Source organism: Asparagus officinalis, chromosome 3 (genome assembly GCF_001876935.1).
Source record: "Asparagus officinalis chromosome 3, Aspof.V1, whole genome shotgun sequence".
NCBI lineage: Eukaryota > Viridiplantae > Streptophyta > Magnoliopsida > Asparagales > Asparagaceae > Asparagus > Asparagus officinalis.
In genome coordinates, this window is record NC_033796.1 from 18,886,887 (window position 1) to 18,912,283 (window position 25,397).

Consider the following 25,397-nt stretch of genomic DNA (forward strand, 5'->3'; position numbering starts at 1 on the left):
TTTTTTAGACAAATATACCCCTTTATAGTTTGAACTACTTTATCTATAATCAAATCCTAATTTTCAATGGTCAATATTACCCTTCACTATTTTGAGAATATTTTATTTATATCTTAATTTATCCTAATCATAGTCATATCTTATCCTAATCCTATGTGAATCATGTTTAGCTTAACAATTTAAAAAAACTAATATTAATAAAATATATAAAACATAAAAATGATATTAGTTTGTTAAGATAAAGAAATTACAAGTAGATAACATATTATAATACATGAAGTATTGCAAAAAAACCATAAAAAGTTTTAAAATTGCAGAAAAGACCCTGAAAAGTTCAAAATTATAAAACTCATCCAAATGTCTCAAAACTTAAAATAAAAAACATGAAATTAAAAAATTAACATCAGTTTGCAAAGAATTTAAAATTTATAGTTAACACCTCAATGTCTCAAAAATTATAGAAACACCCTCAAAAGTTTAAATTAAAAATAAGCACATTAAAATTCTAAAATTTTAAAACTTACAAACAACACATATGAATTCAAGAGATTACCATGATACACCTAAAAATTTTGACATTTAAATTTAAATTTTTTAATTAACACCCTCAATATCTCAAAAATTATAGAAACACCTTCAAAAGTTCAAATTATAAAAAGCCACCCTAAAAACCTAAAATTTGTAAATAAAATAAGATCAATTCAAGATATTACCCTTAGACACCTAAAAAATTAAAATTTTCCAAAATTAACCTCAAAATTTTAAAAAACTCCTTCAAAATTTAAAAATCGTAAAAAAAAACTCTAAATTTTCAAAATTTTTAACTAGCACACATCAAATTCGTCGATTGGATATATATATATATATATATATATATATATATATATATATATATATATATATATATATATATATATATATATATATATATTAAAATTTCTAATTTAGGGATTTACTATCCATTTTCAGCATCTAAGAATAGTCTAAGTTGATACTGGTAAACAAAAACAATAAGAATTGATTAAAAACATCCGGTTAATGGATAAAATTTTTAAAAATATTATAGATTAAAAATTATCGGCACTATATAAATTAAAGTAATTTCATATAATTTTAGTAATAAGTTGGGGTAGCCAAAATACATTCGTAACATTAATTGATAGATGTTTAAATCCATAAAAATGATAAAACACTATAATATTATACCTTAGCATTAATTGATTTTAATTTAGAAACTTTAATATTTGACGTTAATAATATTTATAGGGTAAAAGAATACAAAGAATTACATATAGATAAACTATTAGAATATTTAGAGATAACTTTAAAAGAATTGAGTTATTTCCATTGCAAATGGGAAAGTGATGGAAATAAATCTAAAATTCAGAAAACGTCAATGAATCATTTGAATTGGCATTAACATAAGACATATCTATTAATGAAGCACTGAATGAGTTACATTAAAAAATAATTTAATAACTTTATCCTAATCAAAGAAAAAATCTCCATGGAAGACATAAGAAAAATTAGTAAGTATTCATAAATTCCATACTGTGTTCTTCAAATTAAATATTAATATTATAATCTAAGAGAAATTGGTAATGAGTAATGCAGGTATTTAGTTTAGATCTTTATGGAAAATGACAGGGATAGAGCAAATGTAATATTATTGAAATAACAAAAATTCTTATTGGATGCACATCAGAAGAATTCTTATTTAAATAACAGGGATAGAGCAAAGGTAATATTATTGAAATAACAGAAATTCTTATTTAGTTTAGATCTTTATGGAAAATGACAGGGATAGAACAAAGGTAATATTATTGAAATAACAGAAATTCTTATTGGATGCACATCAGAAGAATTCATTTTAGAGGAAAATAAAGAGATAGCTTCTAATTTATTTAAGTAATAAATTAGGAACACAAAGAATTTTATATATATGAAATTAATATTTATTCTCATTAAAATAGAAAAAAATCAAAGTCTATATTTTGACCAGTTTGTGTTGAACATCATAAGTACATTTGACTTCTTTGTAAAATTAAATGAGATGATAAAAAATTAACGAGCCTAGGAAAGATAATAGCATAAAAAATACAAAATTAGCCTGATGTCACAATTGATGTAGATGATGAAGACAATACTGTAGAATTGTCCGAGAAATGATAAATGATAAACCTGAAGAAGGATTGATCTTAACTCAATAAAAAATAAAATAGAAGAAATAAAAACAATATTTTATGAATATTTTATAGAATAGTTTAATTATTTTGAGTGAAATTAGGAATCTTTAGAAGGGAGTTTCATGAATTTTTTTCATTACTTTTATATTCTTATGTGGATGTTTTTATCATATAAAAATATACTAGAGTTAGCATTAATCTTTAATTTATATTTTTTTATGAAGTCTATCAATGATTAGGAATAAACTTCATATTCTCTTTTGTATCGTTTTAACATACTTTAAATCAATCATTTTGCCATATTGGTTTTAAATATCCACCTTCCTTGTATAACACTATTTTAATATTTTTCACTTTGCAATGCTATACTTTCTCAAATAAAGCTTAGTTTCATATCGGTAAAAAATAATATGAAAATTTAAATTATTTTTAAATTATATTTGTTTTTTGTCAATTCAAATATCAACATGAAAATTTAAATTGGGTGTATCCCATTTAAACAAACATAAAAAAATAATTGGGATGTAAGAGTTTAAAGAAAAAAATGAGTACAAACTGCCAAAAATACTTAATCATGGTATTAAATCACGGGCATTGCATGTGTGTAAAAACTAGTCCTTAAAAAAAGTCCGACAGAACCATTTATGAGAGAAATATAGATTTTAGTAGGCATAAGCCTGAATTATTCAGATGGATGGGTAATTTTCGGAAGACACTTGAGTTCAGTACGAGCCAAGTTGGGCCATTCAGATATCACGACCAAACCTCATCCAATTGTCCAAATCCTAGAGGCCATTGTTCGTTCTTGGGTTTTTCTTCGGAGAAATACCGGATAAGACTTCACTCTCTTCGCAGCCTCTCCCTTCTTTCTCTCTCTCTCTCTCTCCCCCCCTCTCCCGCGCCCAAATGCGATCTACGCCCATAAATCTCACTTCTTGAAAAGTGAAAAACCCTAACCCTAATCATTAAAACCCCAAATGGCGGCCATCGCCTCTGTATCCTTCGCCTATCTCGGGCACTCATCTGATCGGAGATTCTCTTCCTCTGCTGCTCGATTCGTGGGGCCCACTGGATTCGGTGGCTTCAGGACCAAAGCTCGTAATTTGAGTGCTCGACTGATCGTTCGCTGTTCTGTAGGCACAAGTGGTGAGAATTTGTGGATTATTATATATATATATATATAGTTTTCTGATCTTATGACTGGGATTTAAGTATTGACTAATCTGTTTCCTTTAACAGGTAAAAGCACAATATTTGCTGTAGTTATGGATCTCTTTGTGTAGACTTTTGCTTGATGCATTGCTTATTGCTAGAAAAAGTTTTTCTTTTTCAACAAATTATTTCACAGTTGTTGATAAAAAAAATCAATATAATATGCATTGTCTGTTGCTCCAAGTCACTTGATGTTAATTTCTTTCGGGGAAAAGTCACTAATTTTATGATGAATTCGACCCCGCTTATATGAAATAAGATTTTCGTTCCTTTAATGTGAGTTTTTTTAAACTAGATAACAACTAACCGGGAAATTTTGGTTCAAGCCCCTCGACTGAAAATCAGGCAAAACCTCTCTAGCTCAATCTTGTAGTTTACTGTCCTTAATCTCAAATATAGGAGCAGGTGCATAGTGAAAGACTTGATTTTTAATTTAGATCTGAAACGACTTGATGAATAAAGTAAAAATTGTTGATATGTATATATTTTTAAAAAATTATTGAAGAAGACCTGAATAGTTTTGTGGAGGAATAGAGAAAAAGAATTGCCCACCTCAATTTTCTTTCTTGCAGATTTTACGAAGGAATTGTTGTGTAAACTCTTAGCATCTCTTTGTTTCCTGACATTTTTTAAGTGTCAATTTGTTAGTCTTTTTTTATCTGACTAAGTAAGGAGGGATATTTTTTAACTACTTGGTCTTTACCATATACAAATACGCACATATTTGAAGATGAATATACTACTATGCAAGTAAAGTGAGGCGATTTTTCTCTCTCCAATTTTTCCTTAACTTGCGGGTGTGTCATATAACTCTGTCAGATGATAGGCTTAATCCAAATATTTTCTTAACCAGGGCCTTAAAAAATTCTCCAAATTAATAACATGGTTTACTCAGTGCAACTTGATTCGGTTATTTATTCTCCAAGCTGTTGAAATCAAGCTGATTAAACCTTGTCCCCGTGCAATGGAGTTAACACTGTTATGTTTGAAGAGAGTACATGACCATATAGATCTTTATTTTTTCAAAAATTTGCACGGACTTGGGAGTTTGCATTAACTTAATTAGTTCATTCTGCAATCTAGTGTCTCTTAAGGATTTAAAAGGCTATCAAGGGATGTTTTTAACAGTGTGGACCCTCATTATGATGGCACAACATGCACAGTGATGCCATAATCTGCACCAAAGTTGGCACTTGCACATTCTCCTGTTATAATATGCTGACAATATGCTGGTCAGCTCTCTTCTGTTTATATCTTTCCGTGAATAAACACCTTAAAAACTATGTGATTTCATTGGAATAAAAATAACGTGGATGTCAATATGTTACTCTCCTTTGATTGGTAAGGTTAATTACTTGATATCTCATGCAACTTGTACAACAGTCTATGGAAAGATTTATTTTCTTGTACTTAAACAGAAAAGAAGGGTTCTTCTATGTCTATTTTCTTATTCAGTGTCTTGCACATGTTTATTCACTAAACAAACAGATACAGGGAAATTTCATTATCTGGTATTTCCTTTTCCTAGGTGTCCCGCCTGCGGTGTCCGAGACAAAAATGAAATTTCTCAAGTCCTACAAACGGCCCATCCCAAGCATATACAATACAGTATTGCAGGAGCTTCTTGTTCAGCAACATCTGTTGAGGTACAAAAGAACTTATCAGTATGATGCCATTTTTGCACTTGGCTTCGTCACTGTCTATGAACAGTTAATGGAAGGCTATCCAAGCGATGAAGATCAGGATGCTATTTTCAGAGCCTACATTGAGGCTCTAAATGAGGATCCTGAAACATACAGGTTTTTTCCTTCACTAATCTGTAGCAAGTCTGCTCTGAATATAGATATCTGCGCTGTTCTAAGTAGAGGAGGAGGGACGAATTGACATGCTCTTAGTATCTGTCGCTTTAATAATAGTTTTGCTTGTGAAAAGAGGGATTAGTTGAGATGCTACTACTATTTGTCATTTGATAATAGTTTTCGCTGTGGTATTTATTGATATGCTGCTGCTACTACCCGTCGTACTAATAATAGGTTTTGTTGATTGTTGTATTCTAACTCTAGGACAGTGAAGAAGTTTAACCTTTTCTCTATTTAGTTTATCCAATCTCTTCTATTTAACTCAAGCCCAAGTGAATTAAATGCTTCTCGTATGAGCTCAAAAAGAATTTATTCTCCAACTTTACCTTTTGAATTTCCGATAGGAGAGTTGTAACCGTATAAATGGTTATTATTCGTGGGGTTTAGATTAAACTTAGTTTCATAAGTTAGATATAATGGAAATTTCTTTTGGCAGCACTACGCCAAGTTGGGAATTACAAAATTTAGCCACATTCAAGTTATTATTTACATGAATACATCTGGAAGATTCTGCTTCTTTCTCTAAACCAATGGCATCCGCAATATTTGAACCACAAATGCTTGCATGGAAATCAAATTTTACTGCTGAGTCTATCTCCATTGGTTATGACTGTAATTCTTGATTTTCCATATCTTGAATCATACGATTAGTCCTGCTCAGTTTTCTCTTTATCTTTCCTTCCCTTCCATTTCGTATACATTGGTGTAAGAAATCTGAGCATTGGGTCCGATTCTATTTTGATTACTAGCATATGGTATCTCGATTTGTTAAGATTTGTACTTCGGCAAAAGAGCTAGAGCTGAACTAAACTTGTATTAGGTACAATTGAATTTTCTAGTGCACATTACAGTTAATTCCTCTCTTTTTTCTATTTAAATTAAATTTTCGTGTATGTAACCATCTTTAGGGTCCCTTTATGTTGGGGTCAATAATACTGATATTCACTCCTGTCTTGTTTGACAAAGATTAGAAGGCATTCACTGTAATATCTGCTGGATATGACCATCAATATCTCAGGTTTCATATTGATGGTTATATGTATATTTTATGGGTTTTGACACTTAAGACTAAAGGCAGATATTGTCAATATGAATTGCTCATATTCGCTACTCAGAAGAATCTTACAGTTACTATGATAATGGGTGGGATTCTCTTTGTCTGCACAGTCTGCTTTCTTGGCTAAATTAAAGCTTGGTTCAATGCCTATTCTGTTTTCAGAATACTCATAGACTGTTTTAGCCTATTTCAGAAGTGATGCAAGGAAACTGGAAGAGTGGGCCCGTGCTCAAAATGCAACCTCATTAGTAGATTTCTCATCAAGGGACGGGGAAGTTGAAGATATCTTGAAGGACATTGCTGAGAGGGCCCAGGGTAAGGGAAATTTCAGCTACAGTCGGTTCTTCGCAATAGGTCTGTTTCGTCTACTTGAGTTGGCAAATGCGACGGAACCTACCATTTTAGAAAAGGTTTGTTTTCCTTGTGGAGTCATATATTCACTAAACATTGTCTTGATATTTCAAGTGATTTCTTTTGCAAAACTGTGTACACCCCCCTCCTCTTTTTCTTTTTCCTGAGCCACTAATGTACATTTTGCTCTTGTTATCTAGGTGGATAGGCTAATACTGGTTAATATGAATATCTACCGACAGCTAAACGTGTAGAACTCTCTACCACTTCAATTGCTCTCTAACCTTTAGCTTTCCTATCTCGATTTTTACCCCTATGTTTCTTTGGTTTTTCTTGAAGAGCACTAGTTTGGCTTGATTGAGTGTCCACATTGGTATTTTCTAATGATTACTTGTTGTTTTTGTAAAATGAGTTATGAGAGAGAACTATATTTCCTTTTTTATGTTTGGGTAAGAGACCCGATATATATGTACATTGAGAGAGAGTGGTGAGAAGATAGAGTGGCTAATAGACTAATAGCATGGCACATGATAGGTAGGGCATTGTAGCATAGTTAGCGGCTGCACTGTAGCTGTGGTCGGAGGGTACTGTACATCTAGCCGGTAGTATTGTAGCTTGTGTGACTTTAACAGCCTCCGGCAAACTCACAGTGGATAAAAAACCGAGAGTTTGGATAATAAGAGCCAGAAGTGCAAAAGATGCGTATCTGAGCGTCGATGAAAGAGTCTAAGGGTGATGACAAAATCGATAATGTAGGATGTAATCCAAGAGTACCGATAAAGAGAAAACCCAATGGCTGTATCATTGATCATGTAGGATAGGAATCTAGGGGCATCGATGGAGGAGAACTCAATGTTGACGAGATGAATGGCGAGGGATAGGAATTCTTGTGCATCAAATGAGAAATTCTTGGTGACAACGAGATTGAACAGCAAGGGGTAGGAACCCTTGTACATCGACAGAGAAACTATTAATAGTTGATGCTAAGACCGTAAAGAAGAGAAGCTCGTTGTGAGGAAAATATCAATGGTTGATGTTGAGGCCGTGAAGAAGATATCTCGTATAATAGAAAGAGACATGAGTCTTAGCCAAAATTTCGGATGTGATGGCAATGAGTTTTGAAATGTCACCGATATGAAGAAGGAGCTCAACAGAAGAGGCCAACAGGTATGATGCTGAAATTTTGGGTGTGCGGAGCATGTGGTTCCTGCCTCCAAGCGCAACGCTAATGACAGTTAGGTTTTTTCTTTTGTTTTTGGGTGAATTTAGGTCTTAAACAAATAAAGGTCAAGAAAGCTCTTTGAAAACAGCTAGTTTCTGCATCTACATCAAAGCCCAAAACAAGTCCCCTTCCCCTACAAAGAGACGATAGTGGGGAAATTTCGATCACTGAAGGAATAATAGGTATCAAGCAAGTGGACCACTTTTAATATGCAACAGACAACTCAATTTAAGAGTTTTAAATCCTACTGGGAGAAGTAAAGACTATGGGGTCTTAAAAGTGACTTAGGGTTCACAAGATGTTACTAGAGGACAAAAGAACAGATGGATCCCATGAGACAACAATGATAGTCTGTGGATGAGAGCTCTTAATAGTGAGTAGCCTTTAGTGTTAACTTGATATCTCAAATTAACTTTGCCAAAAGCTTTACTAAAAGCTTCTGGCCAAAAATGGGTTCGAAGAAGAGGCTGTGGCTTTATTTTTGCTATGAATGGAGGAGTTAATGGCCTGAGCAGCAGCTAAGAGGTGATGGTGATGATCATCATAGCCGGTGACAATGAGAGTGATGGTGGCTAGGTTAGGATTTTGGAGATTTGAGTGAAGACCAAGATTAGATAATAGAGATTATGTGATAGAGTTGAATGGTAGCTCTGATGAATGAGAAATAATTTTTGTCATTGAATTATCGTTTCGGTAAGTTACATCTATATATATACACAGTTATATAATATAGCATGAGGTGTGGTAGGAGGATACTGTAGCATCGACGACTACTGTAACTATGATAGGTGGACACTGTAGTATCGGCGAGTAACATAGCGTGGGCCGGTGGCACTGTAGATGTGGCTAGGTGTTGCGTAGGCATGTGATATTGTAGCATAAGCCAGTAGGCTGGTGGACATTGTAGGTATGACTTTAACAGTCCCCGACAAGCTCATGTTGGATCCAAAATCAAGAGTTTGGATAAGAAAGAATGAAATTGAGGAATGATTTGAGCTTTGGTAAACAAATCTGCAACTTGATCCTTAGAAGCAACATATGAGAGAATAATGTTACCGGCAACATGCTCTTGTCGAACAACATGACAATCTACTTTAATATGCTTGGTGCCCTCATGAGACACCGGATTTGTGAAAATAGAGATGACACCCTGATTATCACATTATAGAGTGATAGGAGAAGAAACAGAACATCAAGATCTCGTAAAAGAGTACAGAGCCATTTTAGCTCAATTGTGGTGCTTGTTATCGCCCCATACTCTGACTCTATATTAGAGCGAGAGACAACAGCTTGATGCTTATCGCGTCAAGAGATGAGAGATGGTCCCAGAAAAATACAAAATCTAGTAGTGAAACGTTGAGTGTTCGAATCATCAACCCATCCAACATCAGAATATGTACAAAAAGATAAAGAAGAGTCGGATGGAAAAATAATGGTCGGGATATAGTGTCACAGAGATATCAAAAAACTCGAATGAGAGCTACATAGTTAGTGGAAGTAAGAGTATTGACAAACTGGCTCTAGATGCGTATAACAAAGGCAATATCCGGATGTGTTGCAGAAAGATAAATCAATGCTCTAATAAGCTCCCGATATCGAGTAGTAATGTTACAGAAAACGCTAGGCGAACTAGACGTTCGAGCCGGGGCCTAGCACCTAGTGGCGCCGAGGCGTTTGCCTATTTATTAATTTATTTAATTATAATAATTCATAAAAATATGTATTAAGTTCCTATAAAATTCGTAAAAATTCATAAATAACAAGCTTAGATCCATAATCAACTGTGCATAAATACTAAATAGCCAAATTAGTAACCAAATACTAAGAAACATCATCATGTCCAATATAACAAGTCATCGCAATAGTAAATAATATTGCAAACTCAAAAGTCTAATGCTCAAGAAAGGAAAAAAATATGAATAGTCTAAATGTCTAGCATGGGATAATCACACAATCTAATGAAATCATCGGCAATCATCGTCATCTTGGAAATCCTTCCCCGCATGATCGCTCTCCTTTAAGTTCATGTCCACGAAGTCCTCATCCTTGTTCGTGACATCATCGTCGGAGGCAAGAGACTCTTCTTCGCTAGTAATCATTGAAGGTCCTGTAGCTCCTGCTATTCTTTCACTCTTCTGGTTCGCCGTAACCTCAGCCGCTCCAGATACATTCTCTGCTAACGTCCAACTAACACCCGAACCGGGATAAGTCTCTTCCTCGTTATCAGAGGGGACTCCATCTAGGATCCATGCACGTGTTGTAGTACGATCCTGCGTTGTGCTCCTGTGTTGTTAGTATGTCTTTGTCTTCTTCTCTTTTCTTTTACTTGAACTTCACAAACACAAGATCCTCTAACCTCTTCGACTCCAATTGGTTTCTCTTCTTCGTGTGAATCTTTAAAGAAGAAAAGAACAAATTAGTAAAGTCATAATTGGATAACTTCATCTTATTAATTTTAGATATTTATGTAATTTACCCCTCAAATGTGCTCCAATTTATTTCGTGTCCGGAAGAACTGCTAGTGAGATTAGAACCTTGATCACTAAGTTTTGCAGAAAGAGACAATTACCGCTATGCATATACCACAAACTAGCTGCAAACACATTGTTTCAGTTAAATTCACTAGTACAAAAATTAACTTATGATTGATAATTTGATATATTCAATTTATAAACTAAATTTATCTAGGTTGAAGTCCACTTTCTGCCTAGATTTTAATACCAAACTTCTACCAAATGAGCCATTACCTTCTCTGTACTTCTCCATGAACTCATTAGTAACCTTAACCTTGTGTTCCTCATCGGGATAGAGCAGCTCCACCACATTTAGAAACACCTCCTTCCCCTCCCTAAAGTTATTAGCAACATCATCTCGAAAGAAGTAGTAAGGGTTAAGAACATAAGCTGTCATATGCAAAGGTGTATATAATCGATTCTCAGACTTGGAATAATATCAATCACCGACTTGCATAGGCTATCATGTTTCTTCATAACAAGCTTGATCATCTTCTTTGTGTCTTCAAGCATCCCCATGACAAATCTCATTGAGGGTCTATAGTTGCTATTGACCACCCTCAACATGCGAAAAATGGGAGCATAGATCTTCAATAGCTTATTTACAGATTGCCACCAACTCTCACACAAGATAATGACCTCCACTTTTCTACCCTTGCGGTCTTAGAATGCTTGCTTTTTCTTCATTCTTCAATAGAAAACATAAGTCTTAGCTTCAACTTCTTCTCATGAACACTCTGCAGGGTCAAGAATGTAGTGGCAAAGCGAGTGACTCCGGGTCTAACAATCCCCCTCATTTCACACATGCACATCTTGTTCAAGATCTTATGATGGCTGTAGATGAAGACGGTAAGGGCCTTCGTTTTTCAATAGTTGTTTTGAAGGTTGGCACTTCTCAACGCCCTCAAACATCAGGTCAATAGTATGAGCTGCACAACTAGTCCAAAAGATACTTGGCCTCTTCTCCTTCAATTTCTCCTTCGCCTCTATATTTACAGAAACATTTTCTGTAACAACCTGGATGATCTTCTGTGACCTAATTTCCTTAATGCATGCATCCACCTACTCAAATGTATTTCCTCGTGTGCAAGTCCCGGAACACTCAATCGACTTATAGAAAGTCGTGCCTAGCCTGTTGTGGATGCACAAGTTCATGATCGACCACATCTTTCTATCTGACTAAGCATTTGTCATGATAGAACAACCACTCTTCCCCCACTCATGCTCCTTCAATGAGTCCCTAGTCTTATTCACAGCACCCCTCAACGACGGCTCCCTCAACATATACATGCTAGGCGGTCGGTAAGTACGTCTATAATCGCAAATAGCGCTGCACATCTGCATAAAGGAGTCGGTAGAGAGGGCATGAAAAGGAATGCTATTCTTATATACTCATCTAACAATATGCTTGTGGACCCAATCTCTCTTTTCATTCGTATAAGTTTCCTTCACTCCAGGTTGAATCTTCTTTCCCTTCAGTCTCTTTGCTAGGTTGAGATCACTAGCAATATAAGCATCTATTGGCCCAACGATCGGCTCTCTAGACCTCTTTAAAGATATGTCTGTTGTATATGTAGAAGAGATAATTTCCTCTTCTTCAATAGCTGTTGGATCTGTCTTGTCGAACTGTGCTTCATCTTGCAACTTCATGATATGCATCTCCTTCTGTTTCTTCCTTTTGGAATTAGCATTCATAGCTTCTTGGATCTTCTTCTTATTAGTAGCCGAAATTTTAGAGCACTTTATGCAACTGTTTCCTCTGCTGGCAAGATGTTGCTTCAATCTAAAGACTCCCCCTTTCATCTTGTGTGAGCATAACTTTCATTACACCAAGCACAAATCAGTTGGATCCGGAAAAAACCCAAACTCCCAACCGCCAAACGCCCAACCGTTATCTCCTGAGTTTATTTTATCTTTCACAGGAGCTTTTGCGGGAATAGAGGTGAAACCCGCAGATTCCTTAGGAGGAATATCCGATATTCTACATCACAATAATTCAACAAACCATTCATAGATCAAATCATCAAATCATGACAAATAAAAGATTCAAATTAACTAAATAAAATTAACTAAGATTAAACTAAAATTGAATAAGAGTTAACTAAAATTAATTAAAATTGAGCAAGATTAAACTAAAATTAACTAATTAAACTAATTAATTAAACTAAATTAACTAAAATTAAGTAATTAACTAATTAATTAAATTGAAATTGACTAAAATTAACTAAAATTGAACGAGATTAAACTAAAATTAACTAAATATAACTACAATTAACTAAAACTAACTAAAACTAACTTAATTAAACTAATTAATTAAACTAAATTGAACAAAATCAACTATTTAAAAACAGTTAATAAGTAAAATTTGGTCTATAACAGCAAATAAGCTAAAAACAGTTTAAAAATAAAAAAAGTTTAAAATTTTACCTGAGGGCTGGTAGGTAACATGTTTGTTTTTTGGTTAGGCGCCTGCTTAGGTGGAGCGGCTGCCTAAACTGGTCGCTTCGGCCAAAAATAGGCGTCCGCCTAGGACGCTTTTTAAAACACTGTCGAGTAGGCTGAGATAAGGGATCACCATCATCATGTCGAAGCTTTGAGTTCATCTCCATTGGAGTGGAGAGAGGAGTGACATGAATAGAAGGATAATTGATAGTAGCACGCTTAAGAATGTCTGTAATGTACTTCTGTTGAGAGAGAAGATAGCCACGAGAGGAGACATTAACCTCAATACCGAAGAAGTAACGAAGATATCCAAGACCTTTATCTCAAACTGGCTTATAAGGTGTTGCTTTAGGGAAGTAATAACGGAGGAATCACTCCCAGGTATTATCATGTCATCAACATAAAGTAATAGAATGATCATGGCAGAGGCTGATGACTGTTAGAATAGAGCATGACCGATAAAATTGAGTATAGTCAGCTAGGCTTTCAATGAAACCAATAGAAAGAAGAGATTGTCGAAAACGCTCAAACCAGGCCCGTGGAGCCTATTTGAGACCATATATAGCACGACAAAGGCGACATGCATGTCCCAGAGGAGCTGGAAAGCCTGGAGGCGGCTGCATATGAACCATCTCAGATAGATCGCCATTAAGAAAAGCATTTTTAACATCTATTTCATACAAACGCCAACGTTTTGCAGTTGCAATAGCTATGAGAGTGCGAATTGATGTTATTTTTGCAACAGGAGCAAAAGTCTTCTCATAGTCAATGTCATACTCCTGTGAGAATCCCCAAGCAATAAGACGAGCTTTGTACCGCTCAACAGAACCATCAGATCGAGTTTTGACCTTATAAATCCATTTATAACTTACTGGTTTAACACCGGAGGGTAAAGGAGCAAGATCCCAAGATCCTAAGTATTAGTCTGATGGAAAGCCTCCAATTCTTCATTCATTGCTTGTTGCCATTCTAGATACTCAAGTGTCTCAGAATATGAGATATGTTCATGTATAAAATGAATAGCAGCAACAAAATAGACAAACTCTGAAGAATAAGTGTTAGTGACACACTGAGCATACCGAGCAGGGGAATGATGATCTCGTGAAGGATTGCGGCGAGGAGTAGTCACGTCCGGAGAAGTTGGCACAGATATAGAGAGGACATCAGTAGGAGTATATTGTAACAGAAGTGGTGTAGTAGGTGGATGTCCAGAAGGTGGGGAGAAATCAAGAGAATTATCGTGAGATGCCATTAGAGTGAAGGAGAGAGTAGGCTGAGTAGATGAAGATACATGTATAGTAGTGGAAGGTAATGAAGAAGTTTGAAGAAAGGAGAGATCTGAATCTGAAATAGTATAATACGAAGTATTCTCAAAGAAAGTCATACCTACAGTGCCCACCGGCCTACCGGCCTACGCTACAGTGTCCAACCTATAGCTATAGTACCATTGGCATATGCTACATTACCGCCGATGCTACAGTATCCACCTACCACAGCTACAGTACTCGTCGGTGCTACACTGTCCATCTACCACACCTCATATTACATTTTATAATTGTGTATAACTTATCAAAATAATGACTCAATGGAAAAAAACTCTTTCTCATTCCAGCTAACATGGTATCGAAATAATGATGGATTGCTTCGTTGCCCTCCTCCGACCATTACCAGGTCTACTCCCTCATCTTCTGCATCACCGACATCAGAGGCCATTTCTAGTAACTCGTCTACTGATTCCATTGTCATATATACTAAGTGGATTAGTATTGACCAATAGATTATGGCTTATATTATGCGATCAGTAGCTTTTCTTATTCATCTCTCTTGGACGTACATCGTCATCCTATGTGCAACTAGCCCTCAGTCACATGTTTGTTCAAACCGGTGCTGCTCTTGAATATCAACTTCATGATGCTTGTCAGGATGATCGTCATGTTCAGGATTTTGATTCCTTATTATCAGTCTACTGGAAAAAACTGCAAACAATGGAGGAACTTATTCCTATGACACTTTTCAGCTTTGCTATTGTGTTTCAGAAACAACGTAATCGTTAGAAGTTATATCACTTTGTCACACGCCTTTGTTCTAAGTTTGAAAGCTTGTGTGGACATATTCTTCACTGCAATCCTCTCCCCAGCCTTCGCGATGCAGTTGCTGAATTTATTTCAAAAGAGACACGCCTTAAGATGCTCTCTCCTCCTGCTTCTACAGCTCAGCCTTCACACACAATTTTGGCTATTCTGAGTTTTAGCAGCACTTCTAATTCCTCACGGCAATTCTACTGTCGCTGTTGAAAAAAGTCAGGTCACCTTATTGATAAATGTAAGAAGAGACTATCTCGTCTGACATTTGAGAATGATAGACCCCAAATTGCTATATCAATTAGTATCAATCCTGCTCCTCCAGAGACGCAAATGACCTGCTCTTTGTCTTCTAACCAAATCTCAGGGATTACTGCATTAATAGACAAGAACCTTGGGCTTAACGATGCTTCCTCCAACTTTGACTTTACTGCTTTGTCTGCCTATTCTGGTACTCTTTACTCCTTGGATATTTGAATCCAGTGCATCTTATCATACGACTTTCGATAACTTTGTTCTCACAAACTGTTCATCACTCCTAATTCATTATGCATTTATACTGCTAATGACCCTCCTCATATAGTTACTCAGTTAGGTGACATTACACCAAGTTCTGATATTTATGGTCGTTCAACATTATCATCTGTTTTTAATATTCTAAAACTATCTATGCAACTTTTATCTATTGGTAAAGTAGCAGATTTTGGTTGCACTCTCTCATTTGATTCTAAATATTGTGTTGTCTAGGACACACTGGCCAAAAAATTAGGACAGGTCGTAGAGTCACATTTGGAGTCTTTACATCTTTCTTCTCCTTCCAAAATCATCCATGGACTCTCTGCTTTTGACCTATGACACCGTCGCTTGGGTCATATTTCTAGCTTCTGTTTAAAGCTTTTGCCTGAATCTGGTGTTTTAGGAAATTTAAAATTCTCTCCGTTATCAAATTGTATTGGATGTCAGTTAGCTAAACCAACAGCCTTACCATTCTCATCTAGTAATAATATTGCTTTAGCCCCATTTGATTTAATCCATTTTGATATTTCGTGACCTGCCCCATTGGCATCTTTATGTGGTTATTGATACTATGTTAGTTTTATTGATGACTATTCTCGCTACACTTGGGTATATCTCATGCGTGCTCGTTCTGATATTTTAGATATTTATAAAGATTTTACAGACATGATTTGTATTCAGTTCCATAAATGTATAAAAACATTTCGTTCTAATGATGCATGTGAATATAACTCTTCGGCAATGCAATATGTTTTGAAATCACAAGGCACTCTCTCAACAGTTTTGCCCACACGCTCATAAATAAAATGGTATTGCTGAAAGAAAACATCGTTACATCCTTGACACTGCTAGAGCTCTCCTGATATCAGCATCAGTACCTTGATTTTTTTGGGCGGAAGTACTTCTGACTGCTGTCTTGTTGGGAATTTAACGCTGAAATCCCTAATGCAACAGAAACGCAGAATAGAGAACAGTACACAAGATTTACGAGGTTCGGCAACTGCCTACGTCCTCGGGAGCCACACAGATAATTTCTTATTAATCAAACAAGAAATTACAATTTAAGAGCAAATCCCTAAACTGAGATTTCTCAAATGAACACTGTAGCTACAATGTTAATAATTAAAGGGAATAAACCCCTTTCTAATCTCACTTGAGATTAAATAATAACCCCACAATATAAAACCCTTTTTAGTTCTCTCTCTCTCCTCTTGAACCTTTTCTTAATCTCCCCTCAAAACTATTTGAGAGCTGGAGATAAATAGAAATCACTGCTGTGATTTAAAGAGGGGAAACGCAACTGCGTTTTGGGGTTCTTCCGCTGCTGCCGCCAGAGAGAAAATCGGAGAAAGGAGGAGAAGCACTGCACAAGGGGGGCTAGGGTTTCGGTTCCTTTTATAGGGGGAACTGTAGGGCTGGCGACAGCCTGTCACCAGCGCAAGTGGGACGCGAGGGTCGAGCTTGGACGCGAGTGTGGGGCATCAAGACGCGAGGATCGCGTTCGCCGAGGGTCGCGTCTTCGACTACGGGGCTCGAGCTCGCCTGGGGGGTTCGCCGTCGACTTCGCCCTCGTCGGAGCTCCTCCGCCGGCGGAGGTTGGTTTCCACCCCCAATTCTAACAATCTCCCACTTGGAGACCAAACCGACGTCAACAGGCTATCCCATCAAGCTCCTCTCCTGTGTGGCTCCGCCTTCATCATCTATGCATGAAGGCCAACTGAAGTTGCGTACAACTCCAGTTTCTGAACTGTCACCGTCTTTGTTAACATATCTGTTGGATTCTTACTTTCTGGAATCTTTTCCAGTTTTAACACGTCATCTTCCAACAGGGATCTGATGAAGTGGTACCGAAGCGCAATATGCTTCGTTCTAGAATGAAATGCTGAATTCTTCGCCAAGTGTATCGCATTCTGACTATCACTGTGCAAACCGAAGTCTGCATCTACGTACCCTTGCACTTCTACCTCTCCCTTACCAAAGTGCAAACACTTCTGTGTGGTGCCTCGTAGATATCTCAGAATCCACTTGACCGCTTCCCAATGAGCTTTTCCTGGATTCGACATAAACCGGCTGACCACTCCCACTGCATGGCCAATGTCTGGTCTCGTACAGACCATAGCGTACATCAAGCTTCCGATAGCTGAGGCGTAAGGTACCTGAGCCATACTCTCTTTCTCTTCTTCTGACTGAGGAGACTGATCCTTCGATAGACGAAAGTGGTTGGCCAAGGGTGTGCTCACAGGCTTGGCGTTGCCCATGTTGAATCTTTGCAAAACACGGTTGATGTACTCCGTCTGAGACAACCGCAAGAACCCTTTCTTCTTGTCTCTCGTGATTTGCATTCCGAGGATCTTCTTCGCTGGACCCAAGTCCTTCATGTCAAACTCCTTTGATAGCTGCTGCTTCAAACTCTTGATATATTTCATATCTGCTCCTGCAACCAACATATCATTAACATACAGCAGTAGGATGATATAACTGGACTGATATCTTTTGAAGTAGCAACAGTAGTCGGCGTTGCACTTCTGGAAACCTTGTGCATGAAGCCGTCAAACTTCTTGTACCACTGTCTTGGGGCTTGTTTCAGGCCATACAAGCTCTTCTTGAGTCTGCACACCAGGTTCTTCTTCTTTTCTTCTGAGAAACCTTCTGGCTGGTGCATGTATATCTCCTCTTCTAGATCTCCGTGAAGAAACGCCGTCTTCACGTCTAACTGCTCGAGATGAAGATCTTCAATTGCTACAATACTCATCACGGTCCTGATAGTATTTAGCTTTACCACGGGAGCGAAAATATCGGTGTAGTCAATTCCTTCCTTCTGCTGGAAACCTTTGACAACCAATCAGGCTTTATATCTCCTGGAACCATCCTGCTCCTCTTTCACCCGGTACACCCATTTGTTGTGGAGTGCCTTCTTACCAGTGGGCAACTCAGCTAGTTCCCACGTCTGGTTTGATATAAGAGACTTCATCTCAGCTAGTTCCCACGTCTGGTTTGATATGAGAGACTTCATCTCATCTTTCATTGCAAGCTCCCACTTGCTCGCATCTCCACACTGACAAGCTTCATCAAATCTTTCAGGCTCCCCACCATCTGTCAACAACAGATAGTTCATGTATCTCCTGTTGGGTACAGGAGGACGAGAAGATCTTCTTAATATCGGCGCTGGTGCGTCGGGCTCCTGCGCACCATCTTGTCCAACAGGCTCTTCTTGCTGAGGACCCTCTGCATTGGGTTCTTTCGAGAGGTTGCTCGGGACATCATCTGCATCTACAAATATTGACTCGCTCTCTGAGTCATCTGTCTTGTGCATGTCCTTGTACATCACCTTCTCGTTGAATATCACATCTCTGCTCCTGATCACCTTCTTGTTTTCGTTGTCCCAAATGCGGTAGCCGAACTCATCTTCACCATAGCCGATGAAAGTGCATTTCTTTGACTTGGGATCAAGCTTATTCCTGCCTTGATCACTAATATGCACGTAAGCTACACAACCGAAAACTTTAAGATGTGAGAGTTTTACCTCCTTTCCGCACCATACCTCCTCTGGTATTCTGTGCTCCAATGGAACCGATGGACCTCGGTTGATCAAGTAAGCTGCTGTGTTGACCGCTTCTGCCCAGAACTGCTTCGGTAGGCCTGACTGTACTCGAATGCTTCTGGCTCTCTCTGTCAACGTTCGGTTCATTCGCTCAGCTACTCCATTTTGCTGAGGCGTGCCGGGCACGGTTCTCTCCATTCTGATCCCGTGCTCATAGCAGAACTTCTTGAATCTGGTGTCTTCATATTCACCGTCATTGTCGGTCCTGAGCTTCTTTATTCTCAGACCGGTCTCATTTTCGACCATAGCTTTCCATCTCCTGAAAGCCTCAAATACTTCTGACTTATGCTTCAGAAAGTAGACCCACACTTTCCGAGAGTGATCATCGATAAAAGTCACGAAGTAGTGTTTCCCACCAATCGACGCGGTGGTTGTTGGTCCCCACACATCTGAGTGAACAAGCTCTAGCTTCTCTTTCCTGGGGGTTCTGCCACTTGTCTGAAAGCTGACTCTCTTCTGCTTTCCGAGTATGCATTCTTCACACATATCCATCTCCACTGACTGCAGTCCTGGGAGTTTTCCCTTTGTGTGCATGATCTTCATCCCCTTCTCACTCATATGACCGAGTCTCTGGTGCCACAGCTTTGAAGTTTCATTGCCTGCTGTAACTGAGATCAAACAACGTGCACCTGCTGTCATATACAGGGTACCAGTCTTCTTGCCTCGGGCAATCGTCATTGCGCCCTTTGAGATCTTCCAATCACCTCCAATGGAAGGTCGTGGTGTATCCTTCGCCAGCCAACTGACCTACGGATATTAAATTCTTTCTCAGGTCGGGAATATGCCTGACATCCTTCAGCTCCCATACTGACCCGTTCAACTTAATTTTCACCACGCCTTTGCCCACGATAGCACATGATTGATCATCACCAAGATATACGTATCCAAGATTTTCGGGAACATACTTCTCGAAGAATTCTCTCTGAGAGGTAGCATGGAACGACGCTCCTGAATCTAACACTCAAGATTCCTCCTTGCTCTCCAAAGAGCATATCAATGCGTCGTCTCCTCCTGAAGTGGAGGTGACATTCACCTCTGCCTTCGCTTCTCCTTCTGTGCGCTCTGAAGTTTGATTTTCCTCGTCCGTTTTCTCTGGTTGAATTTCTACCTCTTGACTCTGTATGCAATACTGAAGATGTTGTAGCTTCACCAGTCTCTCTCCGTCGGATCTCCTCGCTGAGAACCAAATCACAAACGTCGCCGAACTTCAACTTTTTCTTTCCCGACGAGCTACTCACAGCTGTGACTGTAGCGTTCTAACTTTCTGGTAGGGAAGACAAAAGTATCAACGCCCGAACTTCATCATCAAATTCAATCTCAACTGAACTCAATTGGGTTGTAACCGTATTAAGTTCATTGAGGTGTTGTGCTACTGACGCGCCTTCCGCCATTTTCAGATTGAATAACCGCCGCATCAAATGAACTTTGTTCGCGGCTGATGGCTTCTCATACATGTTTGAGAGTGCTGCCATAAGACCTGCCGTGGTCTTCTCATTCGCTATGTTGAACGCAACATTGCGAGTCAACGTCAATCTGATAACTCCGAGGGCTTGTCTATCCAGAAGGTTCCACTCTTCTTCCTTCATGGAATCCGGCTTCTTCCCCGATAGTGGTTGATACATATTTTTTTGATACAGATAATCCTCTATCTGTATTTTCCAGAATCCGAAATATGTTCCATCAAATTTCTCAAGTTTTATTTTCCCTTCATCTCCGGCCATGGCTCCCACTTGAATCTGATTTTCTCTAGATCGTTTCACGCTCTGATACCAGTTGTTGGGAATTTAACGCTGAAATCCCTAATGCAACAGAAACGCAGAATAGAGAACAGTACACAAGATTTACGAGGTTCGGCAACTGCCTACGTCCTCGGGAGCCACACAGATAATTTCTTATTAATCAAACAAGAAATTACAATTTAAGAGCAAATCCCTAAACTGAGATTTTTCAAATGAACACTGTAGCTACAGTGTTCATTTGAGAGATCTCATTTTTGATCTGCTCTTAATCTGTAAGTTCTTGTTTGGTTAATAAGAAATTATCTGTGTGGCTCCCGAGGACGTAGGCAGTTGCCGAACCTCGTTAAAACTTGGTGTACTTTTTCTATTCTGTGTTTCTGTTGCATTAGGGATATTGGCATTAAATTCCCAACATGTCTATCTTATCAATATCACTCCTTCTGTATTGACTGACACCTCTCCATACTTTCAACTTTTTAAGTCTCAGTTTCGATATTCTCTTCTTCATACATTTGAATGTGTTTGTTTTATCCTACTTCCAACTAATGAGCGAGATAAACTATCTCCACGCACTGCACGATGCATCTTTCTTGGCTATAGCACAGTTTACAAAGGGTATCGTTGTTATGAACCTACTACTCGAAAGCTTCGTATTGCCCGTCATGTGAGCTTCTTTGAGAATACTTCCCATTATACTACTTTAGATTTAGATCTCTCCTTTCTTCAACCTCCTTCATTACCTTCCACTACCATACATGTACCATTGGCACCTATATCTTTGTCTGCTTATCCTACTCCCTCCTTCACTCCAATGGCATCTCATGAATAATTCTCATGATTCATCCACACCTTCTGGACATCGATCTACTACATCACTTGCATTACAAGATACTCCTATTGATGTCTACTCTATATCTGTGCCATAGCGGTTGCATTGTAGCTATAGGTAGGTGGCAGCACTGTAGCTGTAGGCCGGGTACTGTAGCATAGCCGGTAGCACTGTAGCTTGTGTGACTTTAACAGTTTATATGACCAATGTGTTGTATTTGTACGAGTTTCAAAATTATATTAATAACAGCCTACACTATAGGTTTGTACAACAACATCAACAACGACAACCATGCCTTCATCCCAAGTTTCTAGTGATGACTATGTAAATCATACGTGTTCAATAACATCCCAGATGAGCTTGCTTTATAAGTCCCATTTAAAAAAGTATTGCTTCCGCAACTTTTGAAAAAAAAATACCTTACAAGCTCCTGTAGATAAGCTGGGTTTGACGAAGCAAAAAATTATTCTATCCAATACAATTTCATAGAAGTTCTATTAAAAGGCAGAAAAAGTTGGTATCTAGAAAATAAGCCCTCCCAAACACCCTCAAAATTCTATTGCTGCTCTTAATTGGTGCAGTTAATAACCTCCTTGCACATGACTGAACCTATCTCATATTATTCTTTGTCATTTTGTCCTCAATATCAGCGAACTCTTATCTTCATGAATGAACTTATTTCTCATCCCTTCCCTTCGTGTATATCCACTTGTTCATCATACATATAGATATGTGTGAATGCAAAAACTCTAGGAGTATAAGTGAGTGATGCTCAATGGGTGTTTCTGTTTTAATTTATATTCTTAAGTGAAGTAATGCCATTAGCTAGGTACTTTTTTAGCTTTTATCTGTGCTTCATATCATAGACCCTAAGTTCGATGGATCAAAGCAGTTTGTACTAAGAATGCTTTTTTTTTTGTTCCTTTAATGGAATACATGTATTGTAACTTTCTCTTTTGTTTTTTCTGATCCAAAACTTATAATTTTTTTGTTTTATCAGGTCGCTGACATTTGAAACCTAGCAACACCTGTATGTGTTATATGGTACAGAAATTGTTTGTCATGGAGCAAGTATAGCTACCTTAATTTAATGTGATGTATCTAATGATCATAGCGACACTGTTGAGCTGCTATCAGTTGACTTAGTCTCTATTTTATAGAAAAGAAGTAATGCACATTTTTTTTCACTTTGATTTGTTGGTTTTGTCTATATGGTCTTTCACTTTTCAAGTGTTTGCATATGACTTAATAGGCATATTAGATACAACAATTCACCATATGTATAAATGACTAGTATTTAATCTGTCAAACTGATATTAATATTGCAAAACCAAGTTTCTGTTTTAAAAAAGCAAAATAAATAAATAAAGAAAGAAATAAACAGAGGTGATATCTTAAATAGTTCTGACCATCCCTTGGTTTCTTTCTACGTACTTGATTTTTGCACAAGGGGGTAGAACCTTCATTATGTTCGTGCAAGAATAGGTTGTTACCTTTTCTTTGACAAGAGGTTGGTTATTTATGGAGATGTATAGAAATATGCAAGTGGATGTACACTGTAGATGGCATAATAGCTTGTGTTGAATTGAATCATGTTTAATTGTAGCGTGCCAAATTGCTGCATTTAATTTCGTGTATAATTTTTAGTTCTCTTTGGAATTCTGTTTTGGCTTTTCACATGCATGAAATGCAAAAAAATTAGTGCGCTCACGTTATTGTTTGAGCTTGACAGGGTGTTCTTTTTTGGACAGCTTTGTGCAGCCCTAAACATAAACAAGCCAAGTGTGGATAGAGACCTTGACGTATATCGCGGCCTTCTATCAAAACTGGTTCAAGCAAAGGAGCTCTTGAAGGAATATGTGGATAGGTGAAATATTCATTCTTGCAATTTTTTATACCCAAGAAAAATCATGTGAAATTTTTTTAGAGAACACATACTATGAAGCACATCATGTTATAATCGAACAAGGTCAATATGCTATAAAATATTTAATGAATTTTTTAATCTATTAGCTTGTTGTGCCATCTTAATCCTACTCATCACCTTGGGTTCGAAGTGAAAATTTCCATTATCTTTTTTCTCAGAGAGAAGAAAAAGAGGGAGGAGAGGGTTGGATCTCAGAAAGCTAATGAAGCCGTTACAAAGTGTTCAGGAGATTTTCTATATTCAAGGCATTAGCTCCAGCAAGGTAACTTCAAGACGTACCAAGTGCTTATTTCATGGAATTTTAATGGAGTTCCTTTACATTCTTCGAGGCAAACTGTGACCTGTAAAGTACTCATGCTATATAGCAGGTTATGTTCCACATAGTACTATTTTGGAGTGTGAGCATACATGCAAGTCATAATTATTTAGTTGCTTCGCTTTTCTCTTTTTTATGTAATTTTCTGTCATTTTTGTTACCTGTAAATGCATGCGGATCACTATTCTCCAAAGTAATGCAAAGTACAATTTGTTATGTATTGTGACTTTGTTGTTGTGTCGTTATTATGGTATGAGAAACTGTTTCGCAAGAAAATGCTGTTTTGGGGTTAAGATATGAAATTGGAGGTCTATATTTTGAAGATATAATGTTGTCTTCTTTATATATCAACATTCTGGAGGTTTACTCTTATTATTATTATTATTATTATTATTAAAGCTTTTATTTATCAGTCTTAGGTAATCAAACAGCAGAAGAAAATGCATATTGCAGAAGGTACTCTTCCATTTTGTAATTTAGAGCTTTCCTCTCGTGAAATGGAGACTGAGAAATGCAAGGGAGGCTCAACTTTCTAATTGTACTGTTATTTTGCGTAATAATATTACAACCGCAGGTCCACAGCCGATCAAACGAGAGCGTGATGACAAATGCTAACCCGATTGCATTAGTTATCAATTATCATGCATGTACACTCTTCAGTCCAAAATCATAGAAATTCAAGCAATGAATTTGTCGGAATTAGTCTTACTGCACTTTTCACTTCTCTCAACAAACTATTTGATGGAACTAGAAAAACTCAAACCCGTTAGTTGAGAAAATAAAGGGGAAATAAGGGAGTTTGGGGCTCGTTTAGGAAGTAGATGAAAGAAATAATTTCCTTCTTTTTTTATTTTTTATTTTTTTGTAAGAAGAAATAGGGCGAAATGCCTTGTTCATTTCATTGCCATAAGTTAGCAATTCTTAGGTAGGCTAGGGGATAAGGAGAAATAAAGTATCATCCAATTCATACCTACAGATAGGGAGAGGATCATTATCATCACCTATCATTTAGGTTATAGATGGTTGATACTCTGTTTGCCTCAGTCTCCAACGGACCCAAAAAATCTATAAAACAGTTACAAAAGTTGTATCAAAGCCGCCCACTATAGCACAAAAAAAAAAGGAAAAAAAAACAACTACAACACACACATAAGAAGAGAAATTGTTTTGTTTATCCAACAGAAAAGCAGCATGAAACCCATCGGAAGTTAGCTCCCTCTCCAGGTTCATCCTTGCTCTGCAACAATGCTTCAATTCCTTGCTCTTTGGCAGCTGTTCTCACCTCCTAAGCCCCTTCTTTGCTGGAAATCCCTATCCAGAACATGATGAAATGAGCTATGTTAGTCGTTATCTGCTGTGGTACGAACGTTTCTCCATTAAAAATTAAATTGAACAAATTTTCACTGTAGTCTGATTTTAATTTTTTATTATCAAAATCGACTGTGTATCCTTTTATTTACTGAAATCGACCGGTTTTCTCGCCACGTCAGCGTCGTGGCGAGAAAGCTGGTCGATTAATTTTTAATCGTCTTCGTAAACAGTCGGG

At 37.3% G+C, this 25,397-nt stretch overlaps 1 protein-coding gene across 1 annotated transcript; it reads left to right on the forward strand.

Moving 5' to 3' along the window:
- LOC109833248 (protein THYLAKOID FORMATION1, chloroplastic) lies at window positions 2,964–24,069 on the forward strand. The gene is made up of 5 exons (XM_020400850.1): window positions 2,964–3,332; window positions 4,927–5,197; window positions 6,508–6,724; window positions 23,360–23,475; window positions 23,694–24,069. The coding sequence occupies exons 1-5, from the start codon at window positions 3,164–3,166 to the stop codon at window positions 23,785–23,787; spliced, it is 867 nt and encodes a 288-aa protein (XP_020256439.1). The 5' UTR covers window positions 2,964–3,163; the 3' UTR covers window positions 23,788–24,069.

Excerpts from the sequence above, each read along its gene's own strand:
- LOC109833248 (XM_020400850.1), top strand. The coding sequence starts at position 3,164 with ATGGCGGCCATCGCCTCTGTATCCTTCGCCTATCTCGGGCACTCATCT. Across the intron at positions 5,198-6,507 it reads GAGGATCCTGAAACATACAG|AAGTGATGCAAGGAAACTGG; the intron begins GTTTTTTCCTTC and ends AGCCTATTTCAG. Across the intron at positions 23,476-23,693 it reads TTGAAGGAATATGTGGATAG|AGAGAAGAAAAAGAGGGAGG; the intron begins GTGAAATATTCA and ends CTTTTTTCTCAG.